This window comes from Rousettus aegyptiacus, unplaced genomic scaffold, assembly GCF_014176215.1.
Source record: "Rousettus aegyptiacus isolate mRouAeg1 unplaced genomic scaffold, mRouAeg1.p scaffold_m13_p_6, whole genome shotgun sequence".
NCBI classification, from domain to species: domain Eukaryota; kingdom Metazoa; phylum Chordata; class Mammalia; order Chiroptera; family Pteropodidae; genus Rousettus; species Rousettus aegyptiacus.
Window position 1 is genome coordinate 2,065,752 of NW_023416309.1, and position 16,166 is coordinate 2,081,917.

The 16,166-nt window shown below is 38.7% G+C and overlaps 1 protein-coding gene across 1 annotated transcript in view; it reads left to right on the forward strand.

Moving 5' to 3' along the window:
• The first annotated feature begins 352 nt into the window (after positions 1-352).
• Positions 353-16,166, forward strand: part of PTPN20 (protein tyrosine phosphatase non-receptor type 20) — a 93,367-nt gene continuing 77,553 nt past the window's right edge. Inside the window, exons 1-2 of the mRNA XM_016142784.2 lie at positions 353-457; positions 11,376-11,527. Coding sequence (XP_015998270.1) covers positions 11,494-11,527 — 34 coding nt within the window. The 5' untranslated portion in view covers positions 353-457; positions 11,376-11,493. The remainder of the gene's footprint in view (positions 458-11,375; positions 11,528-16,166) is intronic.

A 16,166-nucleotide genomic window follows, 5' to 3' on the forward strand; every position in this document is an offset into this window, starting at 1 on the left:
ATTGCATGAAGGTGGCCTTTTCTCCCTTTGAGGATCCCTTCATTGAGACACAAAACTAAGTATGTATTTTGGCCTCTACTTATTCTTTATTCATGGCACCAACTACATAAATACATTGGTACCCTGGGGTAGGCCCATGGAAGGCAGTAGCAGAGGGATGGTATGGTAAACAGCTGGCCAGAGGCAATATCACCCAGGCAGTGAAATTGCACTGGGACATATCTCACAGAGGAATTCTTAGGGAAACCCACAAGATACTTTCTCAGGAAACCTGCCAGCTCAAAATATCTGCTGTGCCCAGAGGGCTCAGTGCTGGATTCCAGTTGCAGAGGAATCAGATGCTGGGTCTGGAGAGAAGGATGTGAATGTGAAACCAGAGAAACTGATGTGCCCATTTCCCATGTCTGTTTCTACCCTAAGCAGTCCTGTTCTCAGGGGGAGAGAACCTAATACTTAGGTAAGGAGTCGGAGGGAATCTTGTACTGAAACAGGATTTTTTTCTGGGTGTTTGAAGTTATAGGCCTGCCCAAGATTTTACATGCAAGAGCCTTGGAAAAAAAATTCATCTGGGCATTGAGTTTGAATGGCTTTGGAAATAAACAAAAAAGTTGACTTTTGCATGCACCTTATTCTGTCTAGCTAATAAGATGCAATGTGATGGTGACATCTGTATTCTTGCTGTAAAGCATAAGGCTTGGCACAGACCAACTTATAATACATAATAATTGAAAGGCACACATCCAGTTCCTCTTTTAGAATTTGGCAGTGTTTACAGTTCATTTTTTGCCACATCATTATTTTACTGTTAATAAGTAGAGCTCAAAGTGAAAGGCACAACATTTATTACGACAGTTTAAGGCAGGCTCACTTGCCAACTTAGCAGCTCTCCCATCAAAGCCTAAGGATTCTCTCGTTTTGGTGTGTGAATGTAGAGTGATGGGCTGGTCGAAGCTCTGCAAATGGATGAGCGGCCAACTAATGGGTCAATCAATTAATATTTATCTGGCATCTACCATGTACCAGGCTCAGGGATCAGACAGCTGGGAATTCACAATGAGGTAAGTGCTCTTTGAATACATAGTTTTGAGCCTCCACTCAGATTTTTAGTAGAACTGTACTTTCCACAATTTATTTTTATAAAGTCTTTTATGTGAAGTCTCTCAAAGCTGAGTGAGAGAAAGAAACACAGAAAAGGCTTCCACAGCTTCCTTCCTCAAAGCTCACAAACCTCATAGACTCACACTTGGTGGTGGTAGGTGGTAGGTTTATCTAAAAATAAACCAGGCTGCAAACTCGAGGTCTGTACCATAGTGGATCCTGTGGAATTACAGCAAAACTGAAACAATTTTTTTTCTGTCAGTGTTTCTTATTCTTAGTTATCTGCTCATCTCTGGTCCCAAGCCAGGTTTGAAAAACCCTGAACTTGAGCATGGGCATTGTGAAAAAATGACTTTGGATTCTGAAATCCTTGGTGTGAATTGTTCACTGGGGTTTGGGAGGTCCTTATGGGTCTTCTCTGATTGAGTCTGGAGACCCATGACTTGGGATAAGGGGCATTTTGGCAGTAAATTCTTACACTTGAAAGGGACAGATGGGCCTCACCTCAGCAGGGAGCAGACATTTGGCCCTCTGGGTCCATCCATAGGAAGTCTGGGTGCCTAGACCAGGGGAGGAGATGAAAACTATGAGATTCCAGAATCAGCATTACCTCTCTGTGCTAGCCATTGCTGCTTCTCCATTTGAGCTTTCCCAAGGATCTTCAGTGAGGATAGGGCCAAGCAGTACATGAGGAGGTAGTGTCTGGGGGACAGCATGGAGGGGACAACTGAGAAGCTCTTCAGTCAGGCTATAAAAGGGACCTGGAAGGATGGACTAGGGGAGGCAGAGCTGATGCCTGAGCTGGAGGACCAGAGCAGGACTAGGCCTGCACTAAGGAGCAAGGGCCTGGGGTTATATGATGTGACTCCAGTCTTGTGAGATTGAGTCTTGAGGCCAAGAGGAAAGGAAACATTAGCCACATGATCTTCTGGATTCTGCTTTTGGAATAAATGTCTTGTGCATGAATATGTCTGGCCCGATTTGTGGAGGGTATCCAGCCTTACCCACAGCAAGAAAGAGACCATGACTGTGGGCGGCAGCCCTCCACTCAGAGAGAGACAATGAGAGAAACAGTGAGCACAAAAACTCCTGGAGAGCCACAACCCTAGGGATATGTGTGGATCTAATTTCCTGGGAAAGGAAAACAGCATTTATTGCCAGATATGGTGCTGGATGCTACTATCATTTGTCTCATTAAAGACTCACAACCCCATATCCCCTTTAAAAAAAAAGAAAACTGAGGCAGAAGTTGCAAAGTAACTTACCCGAGGTCACAAGCTATTCAGTAGCAGAGCAAGGTCTTGAGTCCAGGCCTGCAAGACTCCTGATAATTGGTGAGAGGACAAGGATTTGAAATGGCCTCCAAAGAGAGGCAGAAACCTTGAGAGAACACTAAACTTTACAGTTCTTTGAATTTTTCACTAGTAAAAAGAGAAGCAGTTGAAAAGAATCTTCTAGGTCAGTGGCTTCTGGGAATATTGTGGAGTTTATCAGGAAGTTGGGAGAGATAGGATAGGCACTGCAGCACTCACCATGGACCAGCAGTAGATTCCACTTCAGGGTCCACTTTCATCAAATGTTCATTTAATCCTCATTCAGGGATTTCCTGATGCTGAGGTTGGCAATCCTTTTCTCTCTGTGTCCCCATCTATGTAATGATACAATAATGTATATAACATTTAAATTTATTCAAGCTGCTCATGTTTGAGAAATGTTTTGATGTTAGACACTACAAGAAAAAAAATACATATCAGATATGGGAGTCTGTCTTTAAGAGGAATCCTACCTACCCTGGCACTTGTATAACTCATATAGAGGGTGCCTTGGCTGCTAAAAGAAGGTGAGACCTCTGATGGAGAGAAAGCAACTATCCTCAGTGACTTACAGAGCAGGAAGCTGATCCCTCCAGGCCTGAACGGAGTGACTATTTTTGCTCAGCCCCAGTTCAATTCAAGGATATGCCTCTCCTTGGACCAACACTGAGGACTGTGGGCCAAGTAAGGCAGGTCCTGTCATACCTTCAAGGGAAATGGATCCACCAGAATGGCTATGGTCAGGACCAAATAGAGGTGTGCTAACCAAGATAAAAAAGATTCTGGCTTCATGTAATTGAGGAATGTCTACATCCTGAATTCCCCTTAAACTAACCATCCTAGCCAAAACTCTCAACTGAACTAGTAGCCAACTGATCTCAACTTCTGGCATAGGTTAATAACTCCTTCTGCGACAGTCTACCCTGAACTAAGTGCCCAAAAACTCTTTTGCCCTGCTCTGATACTATAAACCCACCTCCAAACCTGACTCTTCTGTGACTCAGTGTGATCTCAGGGCAGGTATGAACCAGGCGACCACCCCTAAAGAACAACACAGTTTTCAGTAGTTCAGGATGTTGGCATGGTTCAGAGCGCTGCTGACGTTAGGAGCCTAGCTTAGGAGAGGGGCATGTACGGGGCAATGGACAGCCACCGCAGAGAATCTACCGCTGGTCCACCGTGAGTGCTGCAGTACTTGGGAGGGCCAGGAGAGGGAGGTGCTGCCAGCTTGGACCAGACCGGCAGAAAGCAGTGGCACAGAGGATGCTCTTGTGCGCAGGCTCGCGGGAGCTACTAGGGTTGGACCACACCGATCCCACAGGGCTAGTGGGCTCCCGCGAGAACCCAACTGGCAAGGTGGTGTTGGGATGGACCAGGGCGGTTGGGGGCAGGCCAGGTGGGGCAAGACCAGGTGAGGAAAGTTGGCTGGGGCCCTTGTGGGCTGGGGTAGGGCAGAGGGAGGTGGCTGTGCTGTGGAATGAGAGGGCGGAGTTGGGCTGAGATAGTAGTCCCGGGAGGAAGTTGCCATTGATGTCAAGGGGCCCCAGAGATTAGGAAGCCTAAGTGGGCTGGATCCCGGCGGGCTCTGGTCAGCGTGAGGCCAGAGTCTCTAAATGCCTGGGGCGGGGAAGGGGTGGTAATGGGGAACACTCAGCCTACGTGGTGTGATGTCTGGCTGTACTGTGACACCTGTTGTGGTTCCCGTGTGTGACAGGTTTGGGATAGTAAAAACTTTATCTCTGTCTAAAGGAAGGTCTTGAACTTGCGGTGAATACCGTGGAGCTGATATGATTGGTAAGAAGCCATAATTAGTTACTAAGTCATGGTGTGCACTAACCCTGGCCAGGGACTTTTGGAGGCCAAGAATCCATTCTCCAGGTCCAGTGAAGGTTGAGGGACTTAGAGAGAAGTAGGGCATTTATTTAATTAATTCAACAGCTGTTTTACAACACCCGTGTGCCAGGTACTGCTCTGGAAGTTGGAAATATAAATAAACAAGATAGGTCCCTGCCTTTTTGGAAAGGGTGAAATAAAAAATTATGTTTTGAATATATTGGAATCGAGATGCTTAGTAGATTACCCCCCCCCCCCAACATACAACATATGAGCAGTACAGTTGGAAAAAATTTCCAGTGAACTCTGTACACTCACCAACTAGATCCTGCCATTAACATTTAGCTATGCTTGTTTTTTTCCACATACCTATTCATTTCTCCATCACTTGGTTGATTTACTTTATTAATGTGGTAAAATATAAGTAACATAAATCACCTAGTATATATTTAAGTCGAGATGTCAAATAGGCCATTGGAAATTTGAATCTGAAGACCTAGGGCATGTCAGGGCTAGAGTTTATCTTTGGAATCATCACCATATAGATGGTATTTAAACTAAGGGACTGGATGAAACCATCTAGGTTGAGAGAATATACAAAGAAGAGGAGGGGAAGACCAAAGAGAGGAAGGTGCTGGCCAACCGTAGTGAATGCTACTGTGTAAGATGGATTTGTGAGTAGGATTTTAATCATTTTAACACGAACAACTTTAATTGAGTAGAGGGCCTCAAGGTCAAGGGGGATTTTTTTTTAAGATAGAAAAAAATATGTTTACACGCCAGTGAGATCAAGCTCATAGAAAGAGAGGCATGATGTAGGTGAGGGAGGGGAACATCAGGGGGAAGTCCTTGAATACCTCAAAGTACCTGTGAAGCTGTAGAGCAGGGCTTTGAAATGAACGGAAACACATATTATTGTTACTGGAGGGAACACCAAGACAATGGGTGCAGATGCAGGTAGTGGTAGAGGCACCATTTTTGTCTTTGAAGATAGTAATTGGCTAAGAGTAAGAGAAGCAGAGTTGAGGAGAAGAGATGTTAGAAGTTGGAGGAGAAACATGTGACAGTCCTTCTGGAGAGTGGGACAGTGTGAACTAACTAGGGAAATGAAATTGGATTGTTAGGCAGTGTTAACTACCAGTTTGAGATGAATTTAAAGTGAGGTTCATCAGTGGGGTTGTGCAGTTTTCTGTGGGAACGTTCAACCTTGGAAGGGTGTCGTGAGGATTAAATGAGATAATGCATGGATAACGTTTAATACAGTGAGAAATATATGATGAATTTTTAGTTTTGAGTTCTCATTTTGTTTTTCTTTAGTTTATATAAATGTGACTGAGGAGGGCTGACATTTACCACCTGATGGGATCATCTCCTGTCCCTTCCAATCAAAACAGAATCCACTGAAGTTTGCAGCTACTTGGAGTCTGGTTCTTGGTGTAGTAGCTGGTGAAAGTTGAGAGTGTTTGCTAAAAGAAACAAACTATAGCAAATAGCGCTCTCCCTTGTCAGGCTAATTCATAGTCTTGGACTGGATAGGCTACGGGTTTGTTAAAGTGGCAGTTCAAAAGTTTTTGTTACCTTTTATTACTGTATTTCACATTGGATCTGCTGTACTGGGAATCTACAGAATCTACAGTTTTGAGATAACCCAGGGAAATTTTCAGTTAAATAGGCTGTCATCTCTCCCTGACCACTTGGTCTGTATTAGGATACAAATAGGAACGGTTGACATTGACAGTTCTTAAAAAAGGGCTAAGCACTATTCTAAGCACATCATGTGTATAATCTTGTTTAATCCCTGCTTTGACTACATGAGGCAAGTACTATTATTACCTCTATTTTTCAGATGAAAAAATAGGCTCAGAGAAGTAATTTGCTGCAGACTTTAACTTTTTAAAGGACTGCTTGGCTAACATCTACAATGTAGTAGAGTAAAGGTGACAGACTGAAGCAGATTGCCTGAGTTCAAAAACTGCCACTTACCGTGTGACTTTGAGCTAGTCATTTAACCTCTATGTGCCTTTGTTTCTTAATCCATGAAATGGGAATAATAATAGTCCTTCCTGATAGGGTTATTGTGAGGATCACGTGAATTAATATATTTAATAAGCCTAAAATAGTGGTTGCTTGGTCATGCAACCATGGTGGTATGTGTGCTAATTGACTTATAATCATTCTTTAAGGGTTTTACTACTCTGTCTAGGTAGAGTTTAAACATTGCAGGGCATACTGCTAATGCTCCAAACTCAGGTATCATCTGATTTCTTTGATTTTATTGTCTCTGAGGGAAGCAAACATAGCAGTTTGCTTCCAGGTGCAGAGAACAACTCAAACTTTATTTAGACACATCTGACCAATGAGGCTTCATTTCACTAGCCCTGGCTTTGCATACTAATTAAAGGGAAATAAGGTTTGGGGAGCAACGTGATTCCATTTTGCCTTTCCCAAATCGACAGCTTATTGGAGGGATTTGATTAGGAAGGCCAACGGCCTACCTCGCTGGTCATGGCATGTGGTAAATATTGTGGGTCAGTGGGCCACACATGAAAGTGTTCTGAAAAGATCTGTAAGATTTAGACTGATTGTGATGCATTGCATCAGTTACTAAAAGCAAGTGGGCAAACTTGGCATGAGAGGCCAGTGAAAGTTCACAAAAGGGAGAGTAAATGCATGATATAAAGCAGTGGTTCCCAATGGGTATGCATCAGAATCACCAGGGGAGAGTTTTAGGAACCTGTGCAAAATACAGGCTCTATGTCCACAGAGTCTGAATCAATAAGTCATGACAGAGTTCTGGAATCAGTCTATTTTTTTAAGAGCTCCCATGTGAATTGGATGTGCAGTTAGTATGGGCTTTCAGTGCGGATCAACGTTTTTCAGCTGTGTTTGAGGCTCACTGTTCAGTTAGCTTTTTAAAAAATATTTATGCTCTGGACCCACCCTGGGGACTGTGATTTAATTGACCAGGGCAAGGTCTGGACATTTTGTATTTGTATTTTTTTAAAAAGCTTCTTAGGTGATTTTAACCTGCAGCCAGGTTTGAGAATCTTTGGTCTAAATAATAAGCAAGATTTTTCTCCATAATTTAGTTCCTCCTAGATTTAAAATAGATTGAGCTGCAGGCAGCATCTTACCAAGAATGTGAAAAAAAATGAGCATTTTTAAACTTCCTTGATGCAAATGTTCAATTTAATAATCAGGTAATAAATGAAAGATGAATCAATGATAGAATTAGCATTTATCATACCAAGCAATGAAGATCTCATCAAGTTTGCCCTGAGGAGGAGGAATAACATTTACTGAGAGCTTTATATGTAATCTCAATCTTATAGCAACCCAGAGGTGTGTATTATTCCCATTTGTAGTTGAGAATTTGAGAGCTAAGGGAAATTAAGTAGCTTGCCCAAGATTACACTCAGATGGGTATAGCTTCAAAGCTTAGGTTCCATTTCTTAAGTGGTTCTACACAATTAGATCACCAGAGGAACTTTAATGATCGGTCTTGGGTCCCATTCTTAGAGATCCTGATTTCATTGGTTTAGTGTGGCCTGAAATTGGGATTTTGCACAGCTCTCTAGTGTGCAGGCTCCTGGTGGTCTAAATTCATTTTTGTTCACACCAGCAGTTTGTCCTTCTGTAGACTACTGTGACTGGGTTCCTTGCATCCATCCATTTACTTATCTTAGTGTCCTTTCTTTTTGTCCTTCCTGCCTTTCAATATATATCAAGTGCTTACTTTGTGCCATTCTTGGTGCTGAGGTAACACAATAATGATAAGAGACCAAGTCACCAGCCTCATGATCCTTACATTGAAGGAGATACACAGTAAACATGTGAGCACATACATATTGACTTACAACTATAAGTGAACTTTAAGATAATGAAAAGTGCTTTTGAGAAAAATAAAACAGGGTATGAGTAGGGTGATCCTAACAGCAATGCATTAGTATTCCAGTTGTTCCACATCCTCACCAGAACCACTTTGTATTGTTTGTGTGTGTGTGTGTTTCTTTTTCTTTTTATTTATTTACTTATTTATTTGATTAAGTTTATTGGAGTAACATTGGTTAACACAATTATATAATTTTCAGGTGTACATTATAATTTGACATCTATATTCTATTGTGTGTTTACCACCCAAAGTCCAGTTTCCTTCAACTACCATATATTTTATCTGCTTTACCCACTTCACCCTACCCCTACCCCCCTATATTTGACCCCCTTTAACCATCTACTTCCCCCCTCCTCCCCGATCCCCTACTCTCTGGTAATCACTAGTTTATAGTCCATGTCCATAAGTCTCTGTTTTTCCTGTTCATTTGTTGCTTTTAGGTTTATATCCCACATATAAGTGATATCATGTGATTTTCACCTTTTTCAGTCTGGCTTATTTCGCTTAGTGTGATTATCTCAAGATCCATCCATGTTGTCGCAAATGGTAGTATATCATCTCTTCTTATGTCTGAGTAATATTCCATTGTATATATGTGCCACAGCTTCTTTAGCCAATCATTTATCATAGGATACTTTGGTTGCTTCCATGTTCCACTGTGAATAATGCTGCTGTGAACATAGGTGTACAAATATCTTTTTGGATATGAGTTTTCAAGTCTTTGGGGGAAATACCCAGTGGAGGGATTGCTGGTTCAAATGGTAGATCAATTGTTAGTTTTTCAAGGCACCTCCATACTGTTTTCCGTAGTGGCTGTACCGATTTGTAGTCTCACTAGCACTGTATGAGGGTTCCTTTTTCTCCACATCCTCTCCAACATTTATTATTACTTGCCTCATTGATTATAGCTATTCTAACAGGTGTTAGATGCTATCTCATTTGTGTTTCCCTAATAGCTAGTGATGTGGAGCATCTTTTCATATGTTTGTTTGCCATTTCTGTATCTTTTTGGGAGAAATGTCTCTTCAGGTCCTCTGCCCATTTCTTGATTGGATTGTTTGTTTTTCTATTGTTATTGAGTTGTATGCCTTCTTTGTATATTTTGGATATTAGGCCCTTGCCAGAGGTGTTGTTTGCAAATATATTTTCCCATTTGAATGGTTGTCTCTTTACCTTGTTGATGATTTCCTTTGCTGAGCAGAGGCTTAGTTTGATGCAGTCCTATTCATTTATTTTTGCTTTTACTTTCCTTGCCTTTGAGGCCAAATTCATAAAATCATCCTTAAGTCCAAGGTACATGAGTTTAGTTCCTATGTTTTCTTGCAATTTATTGTTTTAGGTCTTATATTCAGGTCCTGAATCCATTTTGAGTTAATTTTGGTGTGTGATGATAGCCAACAGTCTAGTTTCCTTTTTATGCAGGTGGCTTTCCAGTTTTACCAGCACCATTTATTGAAGAGGCTTTCTTTTCTCTACTGTATGTTTTTGGCTCTGTTTTTATATAATTTATATTTGTAGACTTTATAGACTGTCTAGGCTTCAATACACATTTGCTGATGGTGAATTGTATAATCTTACATTATTACTGATTTACTACAATAATTGTAACTCATAAATCGAATTAAATTTTATTCAGGTTAATATTATACTCTTTTGTATATTTGTTTTAAAATATATTAGATAACATGTAAGGGAAGAAAAATTCATCCAGTTTGTTTTTTGTGTTTCTATAGAGTTAACTCAAACTCACTGCACGAACAAATGCCAGAAATGGGCATGCGTCTCTGATCAAACTCATTTGTTGACTTGTATGGGAGATTTGAAACTGATGACTGTTGATATGGCTTAATATGGATTTCACTCTATTCACCTGTATACTAGAGAGAGCTAATTTGTATGTATGTGCACCTGTGTTTGTTTATATAAAAAGGATAAATTATTGGGGGGCAGGGCCATTCACAAATTTATTTGGTGGAATTCAACATACAGCATATTTATGTGGCATTTAATAAGTAAGAGTATCTGCCTTCAGTTATCAAGGAGCATCTTGAAATTATACAACGAAATTTCTACAGGAAATTTATTTTGTCTTTAATTAAGATTGCACTATTTTAAATATTTTCAATCATGTATTTGAGAGGCAGAAGCTTGGGTGTCATTCTTACTTAACAGTGAAGTCTTCAGCTTCCCAGGTTTGCTTCCACGGGAGGCTCATCACTTGTCTGTTACCGGGAGCTGGAGGGAAACCTTTATTTACAGTAGTCCTTTAACTACTACCTCTGTCCTTCTTTCAACACAATATTTTTTTCCCTCCATCAAAGTAGAATTTTCAGTAAATTAAAAACATGACTCGTTAAAATTTGAAATCGAAGTCTGTTAAAGATTTTATTCAATTTATTAATTAATGAAAGAACCAGGAAGGTGGCAGAGGTAGTTAAGAGAACATTTCTAGGCTTTTACAGACAGTTTGAACCAATGATAGAGTAAGAATGCTAGGTTAAATTTTTAAAGTCTGGTTAATATATGCCAAGACAATAAATTATAATCTTCGGTGTTATCTTTTCTGTTAGAAATGATTTGTATCACTATTGGACAAAAATATATAGGTTAACATGTAATTTACTAAGTCTAGGACTTTTAATCTGCAGTAAACAATGATTTGAACAAAGTGCAATACATAATTAACTAATTATGTATAATCTACATAATTAAATAATCCTTGGGAGGGCCTGTTAAACATCATCCTCATATTAAGTTGAAAAGACATGTCACCTACCTTTTTGCCTTACTTTCATGTTTTAAATAATCTTTCTTAACATCCCGTACCTAAAAATTTTTAAATATATATGTTTTAAAACATTAACTTCTAGGTTCAGATTATAATAACCTCATTTCATTTTCATGTAGCTAATTGAAAGGTCACCAGACAAAATATACTCTAGGTTTTAACCAATGGAAGCAATACAACATGATTTTACAGCCTATATGGAAAAGATTTGAAGAGAAAATAAAATGCTTTTCCTATGTGAGGAATTTTTATAGATTAAACATGAACCCTTTGAAGACAGACACTGTAGTTAATTCTTATTCATTCAGTATTGTATTCCAAGTACCTATTTTAGTATGAGTATGACATTGTCACTGAATGATAATGATTGAATAAATGAGTGATAACCTGTCAAAGCTGTGAAAACTCCAGTTGTCTAATAGAAAATTCTTTTCATTGTGTGTTTGATCAGGTGAATAACAATTATATGCTGGCCCGAGGATACTAATTAGATCTTCTGCCTGATTCAGGACACAAGGCTCAGTACTTGCGGAAGCCCTTTAGCCATCTCATCTGGGCATGGTGACAACATGTCTTCACCAAGAAAGGCTTTAGCAGAATCTGGTAGGTTCTCATGCATTACACACTTTGGGTATGTGGGGAGCAGAAGGAACCAGAGCAGTGCTTCTCAGACTGTAAATATGCATGGAAACGTCCTGTAGATGTGTTAACCTGTAGACTTTGATTCACTGAGTCTGTGGTGGGACCTAACTCTGCATTTATAATAAGCCATCATACTTAGAGTAGCAAAGATTAGACTCCTGTGTTTTATTTTCTCTTTCTAAATAATATTTTTTTATTGTAAATATATATTATTGAAGACAATTTGAGAAGTACAGAAGCACAAAAACACATAGAAGAAAGCTTTAGGTACATTATACTAATGCAGTTTTTTAAAATTAGATTTATTGGGGTGACATTGGTTAATAAAACTATATAGGTTTTAAGTGTACAATTCAATAATGTATCATCTGTAAATTACATTGTATGCTCACCACCCCAAATCAGATCTCTTTCTGTCGCCATATATTTGACCCTCTTCACCCTTATCTATCTACTCTTCTTCCCCCTTTTCCTTTGGTAACCACTAAACTGTTGTCTGTGTTTATGAGTTTTTGTTTGTCTTGTTTGTTTATTGCTTTCAATTTTATATCTCACATGAGTGAAATCATATAGTTTCAGCCCTTTCCATCTGACTTATTTCACCTACTATGATTATCTCAAGATCCATCCATGTTGTCACAAATGACAGTATTTCATCTCTTTTTATGGCTGAGTAATATTCCATTGTATATATGTACCACAGCTGCTTTATCCAATCATCTATGAAAGGAAACTTTGGTTAATTTCATGTCTTGGCCACCATGAATGATTCTGCAATGAACACTAGGCTGCATCTTTTTTTTTTAAATTTAATTTTATTACTTTCAGGTATACAGTACATTGGTTAGACATTTATATAGTTTATAAAATGATCTCCCTAATTGCTCTTTTTCTCCTCTGGTTCTCCACCTAACCATTACATTATTGCTAACTGAATTCCCTATGCTGTGCTCTCCGTCCCTGTGACCATCTATCAACTACTAATTTGTACTTCTTTAACCGTTCACCCCATCCTCCCAGTTCCCTTACCTACGTCCCCTCTGGCCATTACCAAATTGCCCTCTATATTTGTGAGTCTATTTTTGATTAGTTTGTTCTTTTTTGTCCTTTAGATTCTGTATATAAGTGAAATATATGATATTTATCTTTCTCTGTCTGACTTATTTACTCAGCATAATAACTTCTAGGTCCATCCATGTTGTTGCAAATGGTAGATTTCATTTTTTTAATGGTTGAGTAAATTCCATTGTATGTATGAGCCATAACTTTTGTATTCAATCGTATGTTGATGGGCATTTAGGTTGCTTCCATATCTTGGCTATAAATAGTGTTTCCATGAACATAGGGATGTATAGATCTTTACGAATTATTGTTTTGGTTTTCTTTGGATAAATACCCAGAAGTGCAATTTCTGGGTCAAAAGGTAGATCCGTTTTAAATTTTTTGAGGAAACTGCAGACTGTTTTCCATAGCAGCTATATAAATTTATAATCCCACCAAGAGTATATGAGAGCTCTTTTTTCTCTGCATCCTAGCCAACACTCATTCTTTGATTTATTGATGATAACCATTCTGACAAGTGTGAGGTGAATCTCATTTTGGTTTTAATTTGCATTTCTTTAATGGGGTGCATCTTTACAAATAATTGTTTTAAATAGATGCGAACTGTCTCCCAGCTGATCCACATTGTCATTGTCTTGTCTCTAACATTAGTAGCTTGCTTTTACTTTTCAACATTTATTTTATATCTTTCCTTATTCCTTCTATGTTTACCTTAGCTCCTGTTTCATCTTTTGCCTTGCCTTTCTTATAATCAATGTTGCCCTCTACAGGTTTAAGCTAGAGCTCTGTAGGGCTGTTTTTTCTGGCCTTGTAGCTTCAACTCTGGAAGTCTTTCTGGTCCTATTTCAACTCTGAAAGACCTGAAGGCAGCTTTATTTCTAACTGTGATATTACTTATCCATAAAATGTATGTCGTTTCCAGGTTTTTCCTCTTCATGTTATAAATATTACTATTGACAAGTTGTTATATCTATAAATTTTATCCTTTGGTTGAATTCTTTAGGATAAATTCTTAGGATTGGGATCCTTGAGCTAATGGGTCTGAATTTTGTATTACTTTTACTATCTATTGCCATATTATTTTCCAAAAGAGGCAAAACACGTTATTAGCAGTTTACTAGTTATACTGTAACCTCACTACATTTAGTGTTGTCACAGCAAGAAAAAATGTTGCCAATTTAGTTGTTGTGTTAATAATACCTTGAGTTTCCTTGATTTACATTTCTCTGATTACTGTCCGGGATTATTTATTTCCTTTTGTGTAACCTGATTTTAAAAAAATATCTGTTTGATACCTTTTCCTTTTTGAGTTTACAGTGTACTAACCATTCTATCAATTATCTTGTGATGAAATGATAAATTTTACTGGAGTCTTTTCAAATATAATTTTGACTCAACTTCTTTTCTATTTTTACGTCCTAAGCACTTTATTCCTTTATTCTAACTTCTGTGAAAAGAACAAAAACAGAACTCAGAAAGATGGTTGAGACACAAATTTACTTAAGACATTTGCAAATTAGTAGGCAAATGGCCAAACTGGGTGGGTTTCCTTTAAAGAAATTACAATGAAAGTAACAATTCTCATATTTTACTGGGAAAACTTTTTAGATTCTAAATATATTTTTCTATATGTAAAAAGTATTATATTATATTATGGTAATTTGTTCTTTATTGCCATGTAGTGAATGGTCTCTTTTCTCGAGAAAAGAGAATGCTTGTAAAATTGAAAAGTTAAGTAGATAAAGGAATGTAAAGTCCAAAATAAGAGGGAGGGAGAGAGGCAGGTAGGGAGGAAAGGAGGAGGGAGAGAGAACCAAGTGACTTTAAGTGAATTAAAATCTTTTGCCACAGACACAGTCCAATAATTACTTATTAAAAGCATTTATAGTTTTCATAAAATTCCACCTGGAATTGTATTCTCTTTTCTGGGCTTCTATAAGGCTTTAATTCTATCTTTATTAGAGTGTTCATTTTCTCTTATAATAGTTATTTTTCTATTTCCCCATTGATATACAAATTCCTTGAAGATAAAGGTTGTCTTTTTTCTCTTTGCTTAAGCAAGCTCAGTACTTTGTATATTGTAGATGTTTAATAAATGTCTGTTGAGTGGTCCATCATCTCAGAGCTGTTATTAGTGGTGGAAGAAAGCAGAGAACAGAAGAGGTACTACTAATCTGTGGTGTCTACAATATATTGTCTTTTAAGACATGGCATATTAGCAGTTTTGACTTATGACTAATTTCTATTACCAAACAGCTGGTTTGTGAACCTTTAGTAAAAAAATAAGGTGGTCTTTAAGAACTGACTGAGTTTCACTCAGAACAAGAGAGGTTAAACTAACCTCTAACTAGAGTAGTGTAGAGCAGCCCTGGGTCAAGAGAAAGCTCTCTCCTCATCCTGATGGGTAGGCACTCTTCTTCCTGGCCACCCTAAGATTAGGATGGCCCAAACCTCTAAACCCCAGGGAATTCTTTACTTGGAGCACCTTGTGGCCCTAAAGCCTTCCTTGGAACTCCATTGCAAGGCCAGACAAATAGGTGCTTGAACCTAGCAATGCTTACCAAAATCAGAAATTATCCTCTTAAGATTCTGAAAATAGTGGAATATAGAGGATATTCATTTACCAGTTTAACTGGTTTACTAGTCACTTAGATGTCCCACTGGCAAAGTCGATGTAAAGATTCTCAACTTTCTTTATGTTTCATGTCTTTTTTAGAACTTAACCACAATGACCTGAAATTTCTGGTGATCTTATTGCATCAAGTCCAATATTCTGAATTATATGGAACCATCTGGGACCTCAGCTAGCTATCCCAGGGTTTATGCTACTCTGTCAACTCCTTAGTATCTGAGAAGAGAACACAAGTATCAGTATAGTAAATGTCCATGCCAAAACAGACTGTTAGGTTCTGGTTCTTTGTGCTGGCTCACCTTTAGTTTCTCCAGTCAACCCTACTTTTTCATAAGAGATATTTTTTTTCTGACCTTCCCACCTATATTTCTGAAGGAGAGCCACATTTGTATCTTGTACTTTTTAAGGCTCTATAAGTTCATGTCCACTTCTTAATAAGCCACATGATAGTATTTAAAGGAGTCAGTGGGAAATACTTTTGCTAGTGTGCCCTGTAGTGCCCAGATGCTGTAATAAAGTATAGCAGGTAGTAAAATCAGTCCATACATCTTTCATAGTAACTATAGCCTTCATACCAAGATCTATACTTTATCTAGAGTCATCTTGATCCTGGAAATTAGTCAAGGAGTCTCAATCCACAAGAAAAATTTATAGGCTACTACACCAAAGACTGCTTCTAGGCCTCAACTAATATACTATTGCTCACCATTAGAAAGCATCCCATAGGAAACCCAACCCTTCAAGAAACTTGGAGGATGCATTCTGGTTCTTCCTGAGTCACTGAAGTTATAAAGGTTGCCCCCTTTCTACCTTCATTACTTCATTCATTCACATTCTCTTTGTCTTTCACTGTTCCTCAGGATCCTCTTGTGACTATAGCTAGCCCATTGGGCATTGTCATGCAGC